General features: G+C 44.0%; 1 protein-coding gene across 5 annotated transcripts in view; it reads left to right on the top strand.

Annotated features, from left to right (window-relative positions):
* The window catches only part of STRADA (STE20 related adaptor alpha), a 42,280-nt gene extending 25,098 nt beyond the window's left edge, over positions 1-17,182 (top strand). For 4 of the 5 annotated variants that reach the window (XM_087713305.1, XM_087713304.1, XM_087713307.1 and 1 more), the window contains 5 exons: positions 9,640-9,811; positions 10,151-10,255; positions 10,394-10,635; positions 13,781-13,823; positions 16,474-17,182. In XM_087713305.1, the coding sequence (XP_087569431.1) occupies positions 9,640-9,811; positions 10,151-10,255; positions 10,394-10,635; positions 13,781-13,823; positions 16,474-16,626 (715 nt within the window). In that variant the 3' untranslated portion in view covers positions 16,627-17,182. The remainder of the gene's footprint in view (positions 1-9,639; positions 9,812-10,150; positions 10,256-10,393; positions 10,636-13,780; positions 13,824-16,473) is intronic. The other variant, XM_087713303.1, reaches the window with a different exon arrangement.
* The last annotated feature ends 17 nt before the right edge of the window (positions 17,183-17,199 follow it).

The raw sequence follows: 17,199 nt of genomic DNA, 5'->3' as shown, positions 1-17,199 counted from the left end.
CCGGTTCGTCTGGAATGTTATTTGGACGATATAATTATTCATTCTCTCACCACCAAGCAGGCACACCGCGATGTTTCTCTAACTGTGCAGACTCTGCAGCACCATGGCTTCTCTGTCAACATGGAGAAGAGCCAGTTCCGGCCGTCCACCTGTATACAGCACCTGGGTGCAGTCATCAACTCCATCTCCTGCCAGGTATTTCTTTCTCCAGACCGGCTGTCCAACCTGAGATGCAGAGTGAAACACTGCAGCCTTGCCAGGTCGGTAGCAATCATCCAGCTGTCCCAGCTCTTGGGGATAATGATATCATGTCTGAAGGTGGTTCCCTGGGCTCGTCTCCACGCCAGGGAGCTGCAGTGGTTCCTGCTGTCAATGCAGAGGGCCAAGATCAGCAACTCACACAGGCACGTTCGGCTCCCGCGGAAGGTGATCCGATCTCTGGCATGGTGGAGATCCAAGGCAGTCAAGAAGGGCTGCTTGTTCAAGGAGCCAGAAAGACTAGTTGTCACCACGGACGCCAGCCTCCTGGGGTGGGGCGCCCATTGTCAGGGTCACCTAGCCCAGGGCCAGTGGACTCAGAGGGAGGCTGCTCACAGCATCAATTGGCTGGAACTGAGGACAGCTCACCTCGCATTGCGAAGGTTCTCCACTCTCGTAAAAGGGGCTCATGTATTGTTAATGACAGACAATGTGGCGACCAAAGCACATATAAACCGTTCTTCTACGTGGTCTGCTGATCTCCTCTGGGACCTTAAGGGGAACAAGGCTGAACAGATCCTGTTTATAAACATCAGGCATTTTTGCCTTGCCCTTTTCCACATGCGACTGCCTTGTACATCATTGACTTCTGGCCTTCCAGCTGTGGACTTTCCTCTGGGACATAGAAGACGGAGAAGAGCGGAGCAGCTCCCTCCTCATTTCTCACATCACAGTCTGATAGCGCACTGTTGCAGTGCTCCGTAATTTTTAATTTTTCACTGGTATGGTGAGTGCATGGGATTGCTAGTGATTGAATGAATGATCCCACTTTTATTATTCCATTTTGCTGTATTTTATGTGTTTTAATTACCACGTGGGGACTGTCTGAGTGAATAAATGAGTGTGACTGATTCGGAGGGCCTGCCGGGGAACACAGGAGCCATAGGGGTGGTTGAGGGAACCACGGCCACGGGAGTGGGTCGGAGCATTACGGTCGTAACAGGGAGGGGCAGATATGGCGGGGACTTTAGGGCTGGCCATTACCGGGGAAGGAGGGTTCGCTACGTCACAGAGATCCCTCCTTCCGGCCCTATGAGTCCCACTCCGAGGCCAGATGGCGCGGGTAATCAGGACCCTGGTCTCAGGCTGTTGTCGCTAAATGCCAGGTCTGTTGTTCACAAGGCTCCCCTCGTCCGGGACTTAATTTTAGATGAGAGGGCAGACCTGGCATGTATTACTGAAACCTGGCTGGGCCCGGAGGGAGGAGTCCCCCTCGTAGAGATGTGCCCAGACGGATTTCAGGTGCTTCATCAGCCAAGAGCCCAGGGAAGGGGTGGAGGTGTGGCTGTTGTTATCCGGGAGTCTTTAGCACCTCGTAGGATCCCTTCTCCGGAGCTTGTCGGGTATGAGTCCCTGCTGGTAAAGTTGGACCTCAAGGGTCAAGTGGGTTTGCTGTTTTTTTTTTTTTTTTTTCAAATATATTTTATTCATTTTCACATTCCATTTTACAGTCACTTATATACTGGATATTTGCTATAAGAAAAGAAATAGAACAAGATAAAAAAGAAAACACAACTCATCATTCACAACCCCACCTGACACTTCCATCCTCCATACACCCCATCTTCCCCCTCCAACTTTCCTTTCCTCCCTCTAACACTCCCCTCCTACTTCCCTTTCCCCTCAAACCTTCCTTCTCCCCTTACTCCCAACACGCCCTCCTTACATTCCCCTTACTCCTTCCTTACTCCTCCCTCTTCTTTCCCTCTACCTCCCCCCTTGGTATATTCCTTTATTCAACTGTTGTTTATTGATATAGTATAATAAAAAATAAAATAAACCAAGGAAAAAAAATATAAAGAAAGAAAAGAAAAGAAAGGAAAAAAAAAAGAACAACCGTATACAAGTGCATTCTTTTTCTTATTGAGACTATATTAACACCCACCCACCCACCCCCCCTAAATCCCCATCCCTAATCCTCCCGACTTCCCAGGGCCCACACCTGGCACTGCCCTCTGTCTAAAGTATCTTATGATCGTATGGATTAAAAATAAAAGTAATATATTAAAAAAAAATAGATAAAAAGAAAATACAAATTGTATAAAGGAAAAGAAAGGAAAAGAAAAAAAGAAAAAAAAGAACTCTTTGTATTAAGCTCAGCCCCCCATCTTTATTTATGTTTAAATAGTGTAAATCATTCTATATTTTATTCTCGTCTCTTGCTTCTTTGTTATTTACCCCAACCTCCTGTAGACTCTCCAGATTCCGCATGCATTTTACCCTCATCCCTTGCTTCTCTGATATTTACCACTATCAAATGTAGTTTACAATCTACCTCAAAATAATTTCACCAAGCTTTGCCTTCTAATAAAAAATTAAGTAACATGAATCATTCCACATATTCAAATAATACTTTCAACAAGAATCAGTTTACCTTCTATTTTAAAATAATCTCAACAAACTTTTTCTTCTAGCAGGGTTTAAACAGCGTAAATCATTCTGCATACATTTTACAAATATACATTCAGCATCATCTTTGTTTATGTTTAAATAGTGTAAATCATTCTATATGTATTTTATTCTCGTCTCTTGCTTCTTTGTTATTTACCCCAGCCTCCTGTAGACTCTCCAGATTCCACATGCATTTTACCCTCATCCCTTACTTCTCTGATATTTACCACTATCAAATTTATGCAGACATTAATTTACAATCTAGCTCAAAATAATTTCACCAAGCTTTCCCTTCTAATAAAAATTAAGTAGCATGAATCATTCCACATATTCAAATAATACTTTCAACAAGAATCAGTTTACCTTCTATTTTGAAATAATCTCATCAAACTTTCCCTTCTAACAGGGTTTAAACAGCGTAAATCATTCTGCATACATTTTACAAATATACATTCAGCATCACCCCACCAATATCCGATTCCGCTTTTTCTACCGGAGAGAAGTCGCAAACCCCCATTCAATCCACAACTTTGACGAATATTTTAGAATGTCTAGGTCTTCGATCTCCGCTTTTCTGCTTCTCCGAGGAAGGGAGAACTACCCCCTCCATCTTGCAATGGAATGTCTAATAGAAAAAGATCGTAGTCTAAAGACTGAGTGCCTTGCAAATTGTTGGATCTAGACAAAGTTAAACCAGACAAATATTTTGAAGACATAGCTAAATCCTCGATCTCCGCTCTTCTGCTTCTCCGGAAGGGGGAGAGCTACACCCTCCATCTTGCAGCCATGTGATCTGCTGCTTGCCTTCTCCTTCGGCTTGTCTTTCCTCTTTTCCAAGTGAGTCAGGAAGTCCCGCCTTCAAAGTCTTGCAATAGAAATCTCGAGCCTCCGAAACAGAATTGAGACGAAGTCTTTGATTCTCAAATGTGACCGTAATGCCGGCTGGGGCCTCCCATTTATATTGAATCTGATGATTTCTAAGCTCTTTAGTTTAAAAAGTATAGTCACTTCTTGCCTTTAACATCTGGAATGGCACCTCTTTGAAGACAATCAAATTCTGGCCATCAACTCGCAAACTATTATTGTAAAACTTTTGCATGATCGCGTTTCTGGATTCTTTTGTGGAGAAATATATAATTATGTCCCTCGGGAGCTGTCGCTGTTCCGCTACCAACGAATTCTGGCGATAGATTTTCCGAATCTGCCAATCAAAATTAAGTCCCGGGCTTCCCACCGCATGGCTGAAGGCTTCAACAAAGGTCTGTTTCAGATTCTCTCGCTCCTTTTCGCGGAATCCTCTGACTCTTATTGCAAATGCCTTCTTGTTAAAATCTATCATAACGAGCTGTTCTTGAGTATCTCTAATTTTTTGTTGTAAAGTTTGAATATTAGTTGTCAAATTAGAATTAGCCTCCTCCAAACTTTCCAATTTATTCTCTATTTCAGCGGTATAATCCGACAGGGCAGACACGGCTACAAACGTATTCGCCTTCATTTGGGCAATTTTAGACTTTAAATTACCATATAGCTCCAATACAAATTCTTTAATTTCTTGTTTAAAATCATTAAGTATTTGAAAGAAAAATTCCTGTGTTAAGAATTCTCCAGTAGAGGGCGTAGGAGACAAGGGCTGCGGTTCCTTAGTAGATTCTATAAGTTGATTAGGCACATTCGTAGAGAGACGCTTCGATTTTGACCTGGGTGCCATTATAAATAAACAAATAAACAGCGCTTTCACTCCCCTCTGTTTCCAAAACGAAGATTATTTTGTTAAGGAGCGGTCTGCAGGAAGGTAAAGCCGGCTAAGTACATCCCCTATCAGTCACCAACGGAGAGAAATCGCCATTCTGAAGTCCGTTTAAACAAAGAAGCCTCTAGGATGAAGAGGCTGATATTTAAGATAGTAATAAAAGCATAAATCTCACAGGGGTGGGACCCGCCCGTATTAATCCTAGCTTCAAACAACTTTGCTTGTCCTGGGGGGGGGGGTCGCCTGTCTAGGGCTGCAAAAAAAAAGGCAGCTGAGAACTGGCTGGAGATAAAGGCTCCGTTTACGCTGGATCTAATCTCTGTCCACAGCCAAAAAAAAGAGAAAGGCTGTGAATTACGAATAGACCCTACCACACAGAGCTGCTCCCTGCCCCTTTATAGCCAAAAAGGGGTGATATCTATGATCTTATTTAGATACACAGACCAGATCTCTGAGAGGAGCTCGGATGAGCCCTCCTCGGCGACAGGCTCCTCCCCCAGGAAGTCCCTAGTGGGTTTGCTGTTAACGTACCTGCCTCCCAACAGCGTTGCAGCAGCCCTCCCCTCGCTCCTCGAGTCGGTAGCCGAGGTGGCAATTGAGTTCCCCAGGCTTATGGTCCTGGGGGACTTCAATTTGCCTTCGCTCGGTGAACACTCTGATGGGGCGCAGGAGTTCATGGCTTCCATGACGGCCATGGGCTTGACCCAGGTAATTCGGGGCCCAACCCATTCAGCGGGTCACATGCTTGACCTCGTATTCCTCTCAGAGCAGTGGACTTGTGATCTTGGTCTGAGGGGTAATGAGATCATACCCCTGTCGTGGTCAGACCACTGCCTACTGAGGCTTGACTTTCGGAGGCCAAACCCCCACTGTAGGGAGGAGGAACCGACCAGGTGGTTCCGCCCCAGGCGACTTATGGACCCTTTGAGGTTCCAGACGGAGCTTGGGGTTATTCCTGATGCTCTTGCCCACAGTCCGGCGGAGACTCTGGTTGCTGCCTGGCACTCGGCAGCATCGGAGACCCTTGACCGGATTGCGCCACTGCGGCCCCTCCGAGGCGGCGGATCCCGGAGGCCTCCTTGGTTTACCGAGGAGCTCCGGGAGAGGAAGCGCCGGAGGAGACTCCTAGAGCACCTGTGGAGGTCCGATAAATCCGAATCGAACCGAGCACTCTTAACAACTTGCACCAAGGAATACATCAGGACACTTAGGGCAGCAAAAAGATCATATATTGCCACCTTGGTTGCGTCCGCTGAGTCCCGCCCAGCCGCCCTGTTTAGGATAACCCGTTCCCTCCTAAATAGGAGGGATACGGGGGACCCCTTGCAGGGTAGGGCTGAGGATTATGTCCAATTCTTAGCGGACAAAGTTGCTCGGTTTCGGTCGGATTTGGACTCCACCTTTGCAGATCCAGCCGAGGCACAAGAGGATGAATTGGTAGACCACCCCTGGGTTGAGTTTCAGGATGTTGCCCCCGGGGACGTGGACAAGGCTATGAGGGCTGTGAGTGCCTTCACCTGTGTACTGGACCCGTGTCCCTCCTGGCTGGTTACTAACAGCAGTGAGGTGACACGAGGCTGGATCCCGGTGGTTGTTGCCGCCTCCCTTCGGGAGGGGCACTTCCCCGCCGCACTTAAAGCGGCGGTGGTGAGACCCCTCCTGAAGAAACCATCCTTGGATCCAGCTGTACTCAACAACTATCGTCCAGTCTCCAACCTTCCCTTCGTAGGGAAGGTTGTTGAGAAGGTGGTGGCCTTCCAGCTTCAATGGTCCTTGGAGGAAGCCAGTTACCTTGACCCCTTCCAGTCGGGCTTCAGACCTGGTTACAGCACAGAAACCGCTTTGGTCGCATTGACCGATGATCTCTGGAGAGCCAGGGATGGAGGCCATGCCTCCATCCTGGTTCTCCTTGATCCCTCGGCGGCTTTCGATACCATCGACCATGGTATCCTTCTGCGACGACTGCGGGAGGTGGGGGTGGGAGGCACTGTCTTACAGTGGTTCTCCTCCTACCTCTTGGACAGGTTGCAGTTGGTGTTAGTTGGGGGGCAGAGATCGACCCCTAGGCCCCTAACATATGGGGTGCCGCAGGGTTCGGTCTTATCCCCCCTACTATTCAACATCTACATGAAACCGCTGGGCGAGATCATTCGGAGGCACGGGATAAGATACCACCAATACGCGGACGATACGCAGCTGTATCTGTCCGCCCCGTGCCAACTCAATGAAGCGGTGGACGTGATGAACCGGGGTCTTGAAGCCGTTAGGGACTGGATGAGGGCTAACAAGCTTGTACTCAGCCCGGAGAAGACCGAGTGGTTGTTGTGTTTCCCTCCCAATAATTTGGTTAGTGTTCCATCACTCAGGCTGGAGGGTCAAATTTTATACCCCTCAGACAGGGTTCGCAACTTGGGAGTCCTCCTGGACCCACAGCTGACCTTCGACCACCATCTGACGGCTGTGACCAGGGGGGCATTTGCCCAGGTTCGCCTGGTGCGCCAGTTGCGACCCTACCTGAACCGGGAGGCTCTCACAACAGTCACTCGGGCCCTTGTGACCTCTAGGCTGGAATACTGCAACGTGCTCTACATGGGGCTGCCCTTGAAGAGCATCCGGCGACTTCAGCTAGTCCAGAATGCGGCCACGCGAGTGATTGTGGGTGCACCTCGATTCGCCCACATAACACCCATCCTCTGCGAGCTGCGCTGGCTACCTGTTGATCTCCGGGTGCGCTTCAAGGTCCTACTTACCACCCATAAAGCCCTTCATGGCAGTGGATCTGCGTACTTGAGAGACCGCCTCCTGCCAATTACCTCCTTGCGACCTATTAGATCGCACAGATTAGGCCTCCTCCGAGTTCCATCTGCCAGTCAGTGTCGACTGGCAACTACGCGGAGGAGAGCCTTTTCAGTAGTAGCTCCGACCCTTTGGAACGATCTCCCCGTGGAGATTCGTACCCTCACCACCCTCCAGACCTTCCGCACAGCCCTCAAGACCTGGCTATCCCGTCAGGCCTGGGGATAAAGATCGTAATCTGTCCCCACCCGAATGATGAATGTTGTGTTTTATTTTTACTTACACTGTTTTCATGTTTATTGTTTTATTGTCTTGTATCCCCCTCCCTATAAATTGTAAGCCGCCCTGAGTCCCCTCAGGGAAAAGGGCGGCCTATAAATAATAAACAAATCCAAATCCTCATGCTCGAGGCAGAAGCTCTGGGCAGGTGGGCGGAGCATCATCTGGCTTCTCTCCGGCATCAGCAACCGGGAAGCAGACTGGCTGAGCCGCCAACGCATCGACCACTCGGAGTGGCACCTGCACCCGGACCTGTTCCAGCAGATCCTGAGGAGATTCGGCAAACCGCAAGTAGACCTGTTTGCCACACACAACAACACACATCTCCCACGCTTCTTCAGTCGCTACCACTCGCCCCTGGCAGAGGGAACAAACACACTGAGGTCCGTGTGGCCTCAGGGACTGCTGTATGCCTTCCCTCCACTTCCACTCATCCCTCAGGTGATGAACAAGCTCTTGGCCAAAAAGGCAGACCTCATCTTGGTGGCTCCCTTCTGCCCCAGAAGGCCCTGGTACGCAGACCTGGTCAGTCTCTCAGTTCAGAGACCGTGGCGAATCCCTCAAGACCAAATCTCCCTCAACCAGGGGGCCATCAGCCATCCGGAGCCCAGTGGCTACAGCTAGCTGTTTGGCACTTGAGGGGGAGCTCCTGAGGAAGCAGAAGTTCTCTGACCAGGTCATTCGAACGATACAAGCGTCCAGGAGGCCTTCTACTACTAGAATTTACGATGCCACCTGGGCTGCGTTCTCACAGTGGTGCAAGACTAGAGACATAGAGGCCTCATCAGCCTCGATTCCTCAAACCCTAGACTTCTTGCAGGAGGGTCTAGATAAAGGACTTGCTGTTAGCACCCAAAGACGTCAGGTTGCAGCACTGTCCACTATTCTAGCTAGGGGTTCCTCTCACTCTCTGAGTCAACATCCTCAGATCAAGAGCTTTCTTAAGGGAGCTGCGAACATCAGCCCTCCAGCTGTTCACCGGTATCCGTCATGGGACCTTCCATTCGTGCTTAAGGCGCTGACGAAAGCCCCATTTGAACCTTTGCGCACGACCAGTCTACGCCACCTTACCATCAAAACTGCTTTCCTGGTGGCTATTACATCTGCACGCAGGGTATCCAAGCTGGCAGCTCTTTCTGTCAGGCAGGATCTGTGCGTAGTTCATCCGGACAGAGTAATTCTGAGACTTGATCCGTCCTTTACTCCGAAAATTAACTGTTTCACAGGACTCAAGAGATTATTTTGCCCAACTTCTGTCCCCGTCCTTCTCACCCTAAGGAACGTGAGTGGCACAAGTTGGACGTGAGATGAGCCGTGCGCACGTATGTAAAGAGAACAAAAGACTTCCACCGTTCAGAGGCGCTCTTTGTCTCCTTCCTCCCTGCGTCTCTGGGCCACAAAGTCTCCTCACACACAGTGGGTCGTTGGTTACGCGCTGCATAAAGCTGGCATATGAGCACCAGGGCAAGACTGCTCCAAGCCGGGTCACCACACACTCCACTAGGAGCGCAGCAGCTTCTGCAGCCTGGGCGACACAGGCTTCTATTCTTGACATTTGTAGAGCGGCCACGTGGGCCTCTCCCACGGCTTTCATTAAAAACTATAAGATTGACACCTTTGCCTCAGCCGAAGCCTCGTTTGGCAGAAGAGTATTACAAAGAGTGGCTGAACTGCCAGAGGCTCCGGTGCTCCCCACCCTGGGACTCAGTAGCTTGGGCATGTCCCAGCATTGGACTCTCCGAGCAGTGCACTGGAGAAAGACCGTTGGCTTACCTGAACGGTTGTTCTCAGGGCACTGCGAGGAGAGTCCAAACCCGCCTGGGGTGTTTATTATCTTACACGATGTGACTGTATTGACTGTAACTGACTGTCTCCTTCGTTTTCAAACTGAACATGCAGAGGCAAAGGGAGGCGTGGTCAACTGAAAAACATCACTCAGTCCAAGGGCAGATAGGCTGTGTTAACCCAGCATTGGACTCTCCTCACAGTGCCCCGAGAATGACCGTTCAGTTAAGCCAACGGTCTTTCTCAACAATACCTTCTGCCTCAAATTCCAGAGTTTTTCTTTTTTGGTATAAAATGGAGTTGGTTTGGATTGATGGGGATTTGTGACTGTTTTTGTTGTTGTTGTTTTGTTTTGTTTTGTTTTGTTTTTTTGTATGCAGGAGTGTGAAGGCCAGTCATATCCTCATATCTGCAGATGGAAAAGTATATCTTTCTGGCTTGCGCAGTAACCTCAGTATGATCAGCCATGGTCAGCGTCTCAAAGTAGTTCATGATTTCCCCAAATTTAGCATTAAAGTTCTACCATGGCTTAGTCCAGAGGTCTTGCAGCAGGTATGTTAATTTTTTTAGTATTGTTTCTCAACCTTTAAGTGTGCATAGCATACATTTTCACCATCTATTTTACAATTTATTTCTGAACAGCTTCAGATAATGTCTTTTTAAAATCATTTGGTATACTAACTGTAGAAATTTCAATATCTTTTATTCATTCTTAAGAAAAGTTTTTTTTCTGACATTGATGCTGTAATAAAAACATTGTCTGATTGATGAATGATTGATTTATAGGGGTAATTATGATATGCTTAGCTTGTATATTTTTAAATTTGAATTTGAATTGAATAACTTGAATAACATTTATAATTCAATACTGTTTTGCTTTTCTGATTTTAGAACCTACAAGGCTATGATGCAAAATCTGATATCTATAGTGTAGGAATAACAGCCTGTGAGCTAGCAAATGGCCATGTTCCGTTCAAAGATATGCCTGCAACACAAGTAGGAGATTTTTCTGTTTCCCTTTCACTTCAGTCCCTGACTGTATATATGACAATAAAGTCACTAGAATTGTTATAACACTAACTGCTCTATAGTAATGTGATATTTTTCACCAAACATTTTGTTCTTATGCTTCAGATGCTTTTGGAGAAACTCAATGGAACTGTCCCTTGCCTACTAGACACAACTACTATTCCTCCAGAGGAGCTGACTATGAAACCATCACGCTCTGGGGCTAGCAGTAGTCTTGGAGAAGGCATGGCAGCCAGCAATACTAGAACCTCTAATGGTGAAGCAGCACTGCACCCTTACCACCGTACTTTCTCATCATATTTTCACAACTTTGTAGAACAATGCTTGCAAAGGAACCCAGACTTGAGGTATAATGAAAAGAGTGAAGTTCAGGGGATATGGTAATCTGTGAAGTGGTGGAGCTAAAATCAGAGCTAAAATATTCAACAACATTCAGTTGGAAGCAGAAGTAAAGTGTTGCAAAAGATGTGAATATTATTTCCCTGTTGAATCAGTTTCTCCATGTCAAATTAGCAAGTTTTGAATGGTTTTGGATGATTTTAAACATGTTATATGTTTGTGGAATTGATTGCTCTTGGAATCAATGATGAAAATATCAATGAAAATATCAATTTGTCAGATAAAGAACTTGGAAAATGAAAAAGCAAGTAGGTTCAGATTAGTGATGCAGATAGAGAAAAAACCATTTTTTAATTGTTTCAGCAATTATAAAAAAAGTAGAAATGCAAAATAAGTCCTTTGGCTTCTTCTTTTCATGCAAATGCATGTCTACATGACATTGTAGTCCATGCTGCTGCCAACTAACCAACTTGTAGAAAAAAAATCAACCAAAGATATTTTTTTTACGTATTTCCTTTAGAAAAAAATGATGCAGTCCTTACCTCAAAGGACTTTAAAGCCTAACTTCCTAAGTATGTTTATTGAAAATATTTTTAAAGAGTTAGAATGTATGTTCTTTTTAAAAGAATATGTTAATTTCCCACATTTCTTTCAGCTTCCTCTAAGGCAAGCTATACAATAATAATCAGCTTGGCAGAAAAATTATCTGAGCAGTTCATTCAGATAGAAATTATTTCAAAAATATTTTTAAAATTACTTCCCCGCCCTTTTTTTAAATAAATAGGGCTTTCCTCCCCACTAAAAAACTTGCTGCATTAGCAAAAAGAAAGACTTGGTTGGAATTCAAAGGGCCCACCCAAAAAACTTTGAAGTCTGAAGTGCCTGCAAAAAACTCATTAGTGCTCAACAGCACCAACCCTAATAAAAACCATGACCATGAATTGAAAAAAGGAACACTTTTACAATTAAAGGATCAAGAATTGCAGTAAATTAATAAAACAATTTTGCAGCAAAGACCATTAACAAGTACATTAGTGTATAACTGCACTAACAATATGCATGCATACACCAAAAAAATCAAATCAGCATGAACATAGGCTCCTCCCCCCCACCCCCAATTTATTTAGGTATTCATTTAAAAAAAATTTGCCCAGTGAGTGGCTTGAAAAATCCAAGAAAAAAAACAACACTTGAAAACCTGCACTAATTTAGGCAGTCATAACAATGGCAATAAACCACAGTAGTGCCCAGAAACACATAAGTCTTCAAAGCTTTTTAGATCCCCAAAAGGGAGGGCACTGGCTGCTGGGTAGGGATCACAACAGAGAAGACATGCTTCCTTGTTCCCATAAGATGACAATATTTACTAGAGGGAACTGGAAAGCATCCTTTCTATCAGTTGGGGAGAAACAGTTGAGGATAGGATGAGCTCTCATATATCCAGACCCTATGATAATGTAGTCTGATTTCTTTCATAAATAATGTTAACAAAATATTTCAAAGAGAAGAATAGATATATCACCAGGAAACCAAGCAACAGTGATGTTTTCCCCCCTGAAATTTGCCCCAAACTCCAAGAACCAGTGCCAACTAAAGCCATTTTCCAAGGGGAAAGTTCTACTATTGGCTTGCTGAAATTAGGTGTTCATATCTACTCCATGCATGATATTTTGTCCCACTGATTATAGAATTTATAGAATTTTCAAATGAATTCCTCTGCAAATCAGGTGGTTTGGTAATTTAAAAAAAATCAGAATTGAGCTACTGTATTTTTCGGACTATAAAACACACCAGAGTATAAGACATACCAAGATTTTGAAGAGGTAATTATTATTATTTTTTAAAAAGGGTTTTGCCCTTCCAGGCCCTCAGTAGCACTCTGCAGGCCTCCTAAACCATCTGCATGCCATATTTTTTGTGAAAAAGAGGCATGCAAAGTTTGAGAGGCCTGAAAATGGGCCTGTTTTTTGCAAAAAAACAGGGCATGCCTAGGCTTTGGGAAGCTTGTAGAGTGTTCCTGGGGGCTGGGGAAAAACAAGCAAAAAATCGGACCATTTTTGGCAAAAATGGACTAATTTTTTGCCAAAAAGGGGGGGCATGCATAGGCTTTAGGAGCCTTGTAAAATGCTCCTGGGGGGCGGAGCTAGGGAGGGCAAAAACGGGCAAAAAACCAGCCTGGTTTTTGCCCTCCCCAGCCCCCAGGAGCACTTTGCTGGCCTCCCAAAGCCTATGCATGCCCTATTTTTTTTGCAAAAAATTGGTCCGTTTTCACCAAAAATGGGCTGATTTTTTTTGCTTATTTTTATCACCTTCCCAACCCCCTGGAGCACTCTACAAGCGCATCCATTTTTGTGAGGGTGGGGTTTCAGGAGGCCAAAAATGATATATTCAGTGTATAAGATGCACCCAGATTTTCACCCTTTTTTTGTGGGGGAAAGGTACGTCTTGTACTCCGAAAAATACGGTACTTGTTTGCCTCCATTCAATATGAATCTTTAGTTTATATGATGTATGGATTTATGCTAATGTGAAACAGTGCCTGGCTCAGAGGTAACTTGTGGATAGTACTCATTCCTTATTGTTAATGGTAAACATTGGTCAAGTCGCTATCAGTAGAAGATGAAGCTAAATCTCACTCTTCCTCCAGGGTCTTGACAAGAATTCTAGTAAGCACTGTGTTTAGGAAAAAGTTGCTTATTCAATCAGCATGTGAGCTTGAATGAAGGGCTCTCAGGATATCATCTGCCTTAGAGAATACCCTTTTATTCATTCTACCAATACTGCCAGGCAACAATTGCTAACATAACATTGGCTTTCCAAAACTGAAGGAAGTCTCTTATTTTGCTTTTCTCTGGCTTGTTCAGAGAGTCAGAGCAGAGTATTCACTGCTGCTCCCTAAGATAACTTCTTTTCTTCCTGGAAAAGCTCAAATACATTCATGCAGAAAAGAAAGTAGTAGTAGTAGGCATGCCTGCCATAGAAAACTCCATTGCAGAACTATATCCTGGCTTTTGATGCTGATATTGTTCTCTTTCTTAGCCCTATTTTTCCATATTTGAATCATATATATTCTGAAGGGAAAAGTTTCTGGATCTTCTCCAATTTCTGCAACTTTTACATCCTGGTGTATAACCTTTTTTTTTTCATATGCAGGCCAAGTGCAAATGCATTGCTGAACCATTCTTTTTTCAAACAGGTAAGTTTCAACCACTTGCCTTGACATATTTTATCCTTTTCTCACTCTTACTTTGGTGGAGAGTAAGAAAGAAAGTCAAGAATTACAGCTGCTTTGGGACCATTTCTGTGAATATGTAAACAAAACAGTATGAAGCTATTTTGAAATTAATTTGCATTATTATGGTTAATCGTCATTTTGATTCACAGTCTGGGACTGGTAAAAATTTAACAGTTCAAGTCCTAACCAAGAACCTTAGAGCTGTTAACGTCTGAATATATAGGCAATTCTGATTAAGGTAGGTTTTTTTGCAAAGTCAGAATATTGCAATATCAATGAACCAGACTTTTTTCTTTCCCACAGTAGTGATGTCAGGCATGTTTTGGGCCAGATGTCTTGTCTGTTTGGATTCGAAAGCCCTAAAATATCATGACCTGTTCATTTTCAAGAAATTTGTCAGTTTGGTATTCCCAGTAATTTTTGCTGTATTTGAACCCAAACTTCTGACAAAGCTTCCAGTATGATTTTGGCAACTCGATCATAACTTCGTGATGTCAGGCATGTTGTGAGCCAGATATCTATTGTTGGAAGTTAGCTTTTGCTGATTTGGGGCAGTAAGCAGAAAGACCCAGATAGATAAATATTTTTAAAATAAGAATTATGCTCTTGCAGAATCATGTCTTTTTCCATTTGTAAAAATGCAAATATCTTGGAGATCCAGAATTTTGGAATTTCCATCATCGAGTCCTTATTGCCTGTTGATTTTCTGTAAGGGATGGAAATAGTAGCTAAGTTTAGTCTTTGGTTCTTATAAAATTTTACATTCCGATACAGAAAAGCTGGTTTCTAATAACCTGTATCTGGATTAAAATATTTATGTTCTATTTGAGACAAGGACCAGTCATGCCTCTTCCTCTCAGAAATGGTTTTGAGGAAAGAGTAACAGGAAGGAGGTGTTAGGAAAGGTCTGAGAAAGAGGATAGGCTGGTTGGATAGTTACTCATATCCTTGATTGGCCCATTTCTCTCTGCTCTTTCAGGAATAGTGTTTCCATTTAGCAATTACTAGTGAAGTCCTTGGCTTCACAAGGGGAGGTAAGAAAAGCACTGGGAAGAATGACAGGCTGTGCAGAAGAGTAAAAAGTGATATACCATTCTTTCATCCCTTCCCAAAGGTCTTTGCAGATTTTCTTTTCAGCCCAAATTCCCAACAATCAAAAAGGTTTGATTCTGTCTGACTGTACACAATCCACAAAGGTTTGGCAGAATTTCTAAGAACTAAAGTGCCTTTGGGGTTCAACAATCTGCTGTTTAGTACAAACTTCTAATATAATCCAGCATTTTCAGCAGTATGCTATCCAAAGTCATCAAGAAAAGATGAAATCAAGAACTCTTCTCTTATTTTTTTTTAGTAGTTATAAAAGGATGAGAGGTAAAACTCTTGCTTTATTTATTCAATGATTATCAACATAATTAGGATGCTAAATTATTTCCTATTTCTGTATGTGCAAGGAACACCCAGATACAGTCCTTGATGGCCTTGGAAAGGATCTTATATAAAATGTCACGCCTCTCCCCTCTTCACAGTTTATGTGATTGCAATGAAGATGCTTATCAGTCTATTTGCAATTGCAATCTTAAAGCATTGGAGAAGCAGCTGGCAGGGAAGATTGCAAGCTGTTGCTGCTTGCCAAGAAGATTCCTTCTCACCTGTTGTGGTTGGCTGAAAGAGCTCTCTGCCAAGAGGAGTTGAATAGCAATAGCAATAGCAAGTAGACTTATATACCGCTTCATAGGGCTTTCAGCCCTCTCTAAGCGGTTTACAGAATAAGCATATCGCCTCCACAGTCTGGGTCCTCATTTCACCTACCTCGGAAGGCTGGAAGGCTGAGTTAACCTTGAGGCAGTGAGATTAGAACCGCTGAACTGCAGATAACAGTCAGCTGTAGTGGCCTTCAGTACTGCACCCTAACCACTGCACCACCTCGGCCTTCTAAGGGGTAGAGAAATAGAGCTGAAATCCTGATGATCTGAACTGTTCCTCTACCACACTGAAAAACTTTCTTCCACACCCCAAGAGGAGCTGTCCTCCTTTAGTAGGGGATCAGATCTTCAGGATCAGAGTTCTGTTCCTGCATTCCACTGAAGACATTTTCTTCTGTGCATCCTTTGGTAGCCAGCTCCAATAAACAAACGGCAGCTGAAATACAAGCAGTGGAAAGATAGTGGTAGAGGTGCCTCGGCAGGTGCGGGAACCTCAGCACAGGCTATGCACAAATGTCTCTTTGCTCAGGGGCTGAAAAGTTTGGATTTCAACGGGAAAGTTTTCAGCTCCTGGGTAGCACTTCACAGGGTCTCACCCACCCGAAGCATCTCATGTTCCTTACCTGGGACTCTGTCCATTTCACAATCTGTAAGATTGCTTAATGACCATAATCAGGAATGCCAGGATTGCAGTTGTTGAACAATTATGTAGGCAGTCATGTGATGTGCAGCTTAATGTTTTTTGCTTAATCGAATCTCTGAGCTCAATAATGGGTTTACAAGTCAAGGACTACCTATGTATAAAAAGTGACACTGAGGTGGAGTTATATATAAACTTGGACTGAGTCCAATTGCATCTAATCACATTTTTTAATTCTAGGTTATGTTTTTACTTCCCTATTTTCCAGATCAAACATCGGGCATCTGAAGCACTTCCTGAACTGCTATATCCTGTCATGCCAATTACCAGTTTTGAAGGGATGCAGACACAAGATCCTAGCCATATATTTGGATTGGCTTCCAATATGGAGCAGCTTGAGATGGATGATTGGGAATTCTAGGTTATCAATAGAAGAACATTGTGAAATATTTTTACAAAGCAATCTGCTCAATACACTGCAGTTTCTTGCATAGGAAGTTGTTCTAGCTGACATTTGCATTAAAATAAAGCCTGGGCTTTGAGAGGAAAAAATTAACAATATTGTATTGAATTTTGGTTGCAAGACATAAAATATATGTGCTCAATTGTTTTTTAATGAAACCAAAATCTTTTAGTAGGTTTGCCAGTCGTCCCAAGGAACTGAGTGCCATGCACTTAAAAAAAAACCAATAAAAATCTACTCAGAATTGCTTACTAGCAGGAAGAAACCCTATTGACATAGGGTTAGAATATGAAGATATCTTTAATTGTATCTAACAAGGTAATTTGGAATTCCTTCCTATAATGAATCGTCCCAACTTGTGTAGTAATGTTTCATTCTTCTTCTATATACTTAATCGTTGTTCAATCAAACATTGAGCCAAAACTTTTCTGGCAAACTGTAGCATTTGCAGGTTGTAAGTATTCATGTCTTAAGCTGTATTTCTTGCCAATAAAAGATTTCTGCATTTTTACAATGTTCTTCAATAAATCT

Source organism: Thamnophis sirtalis, unplaced genomic scaffold, assembly GCF_051295495.1.
Source record: "Thamnophis sirtalis isolate CommonGarterSnake01/CBP01778 unplaced genomic scaffold, rThaSir2_p1.2 scaffold_4, whole genome shotgun sequence".
Taxonomy (NCBI): Eukaryota; Metazoa; Chordata; class Lepidosauria; order Squamata; family Natricidae; genus Thamnophis; species Thamnophis sirtalis.
This window is presented reverse-complemented; position numbering and strand designations above follow the sequence as displayed.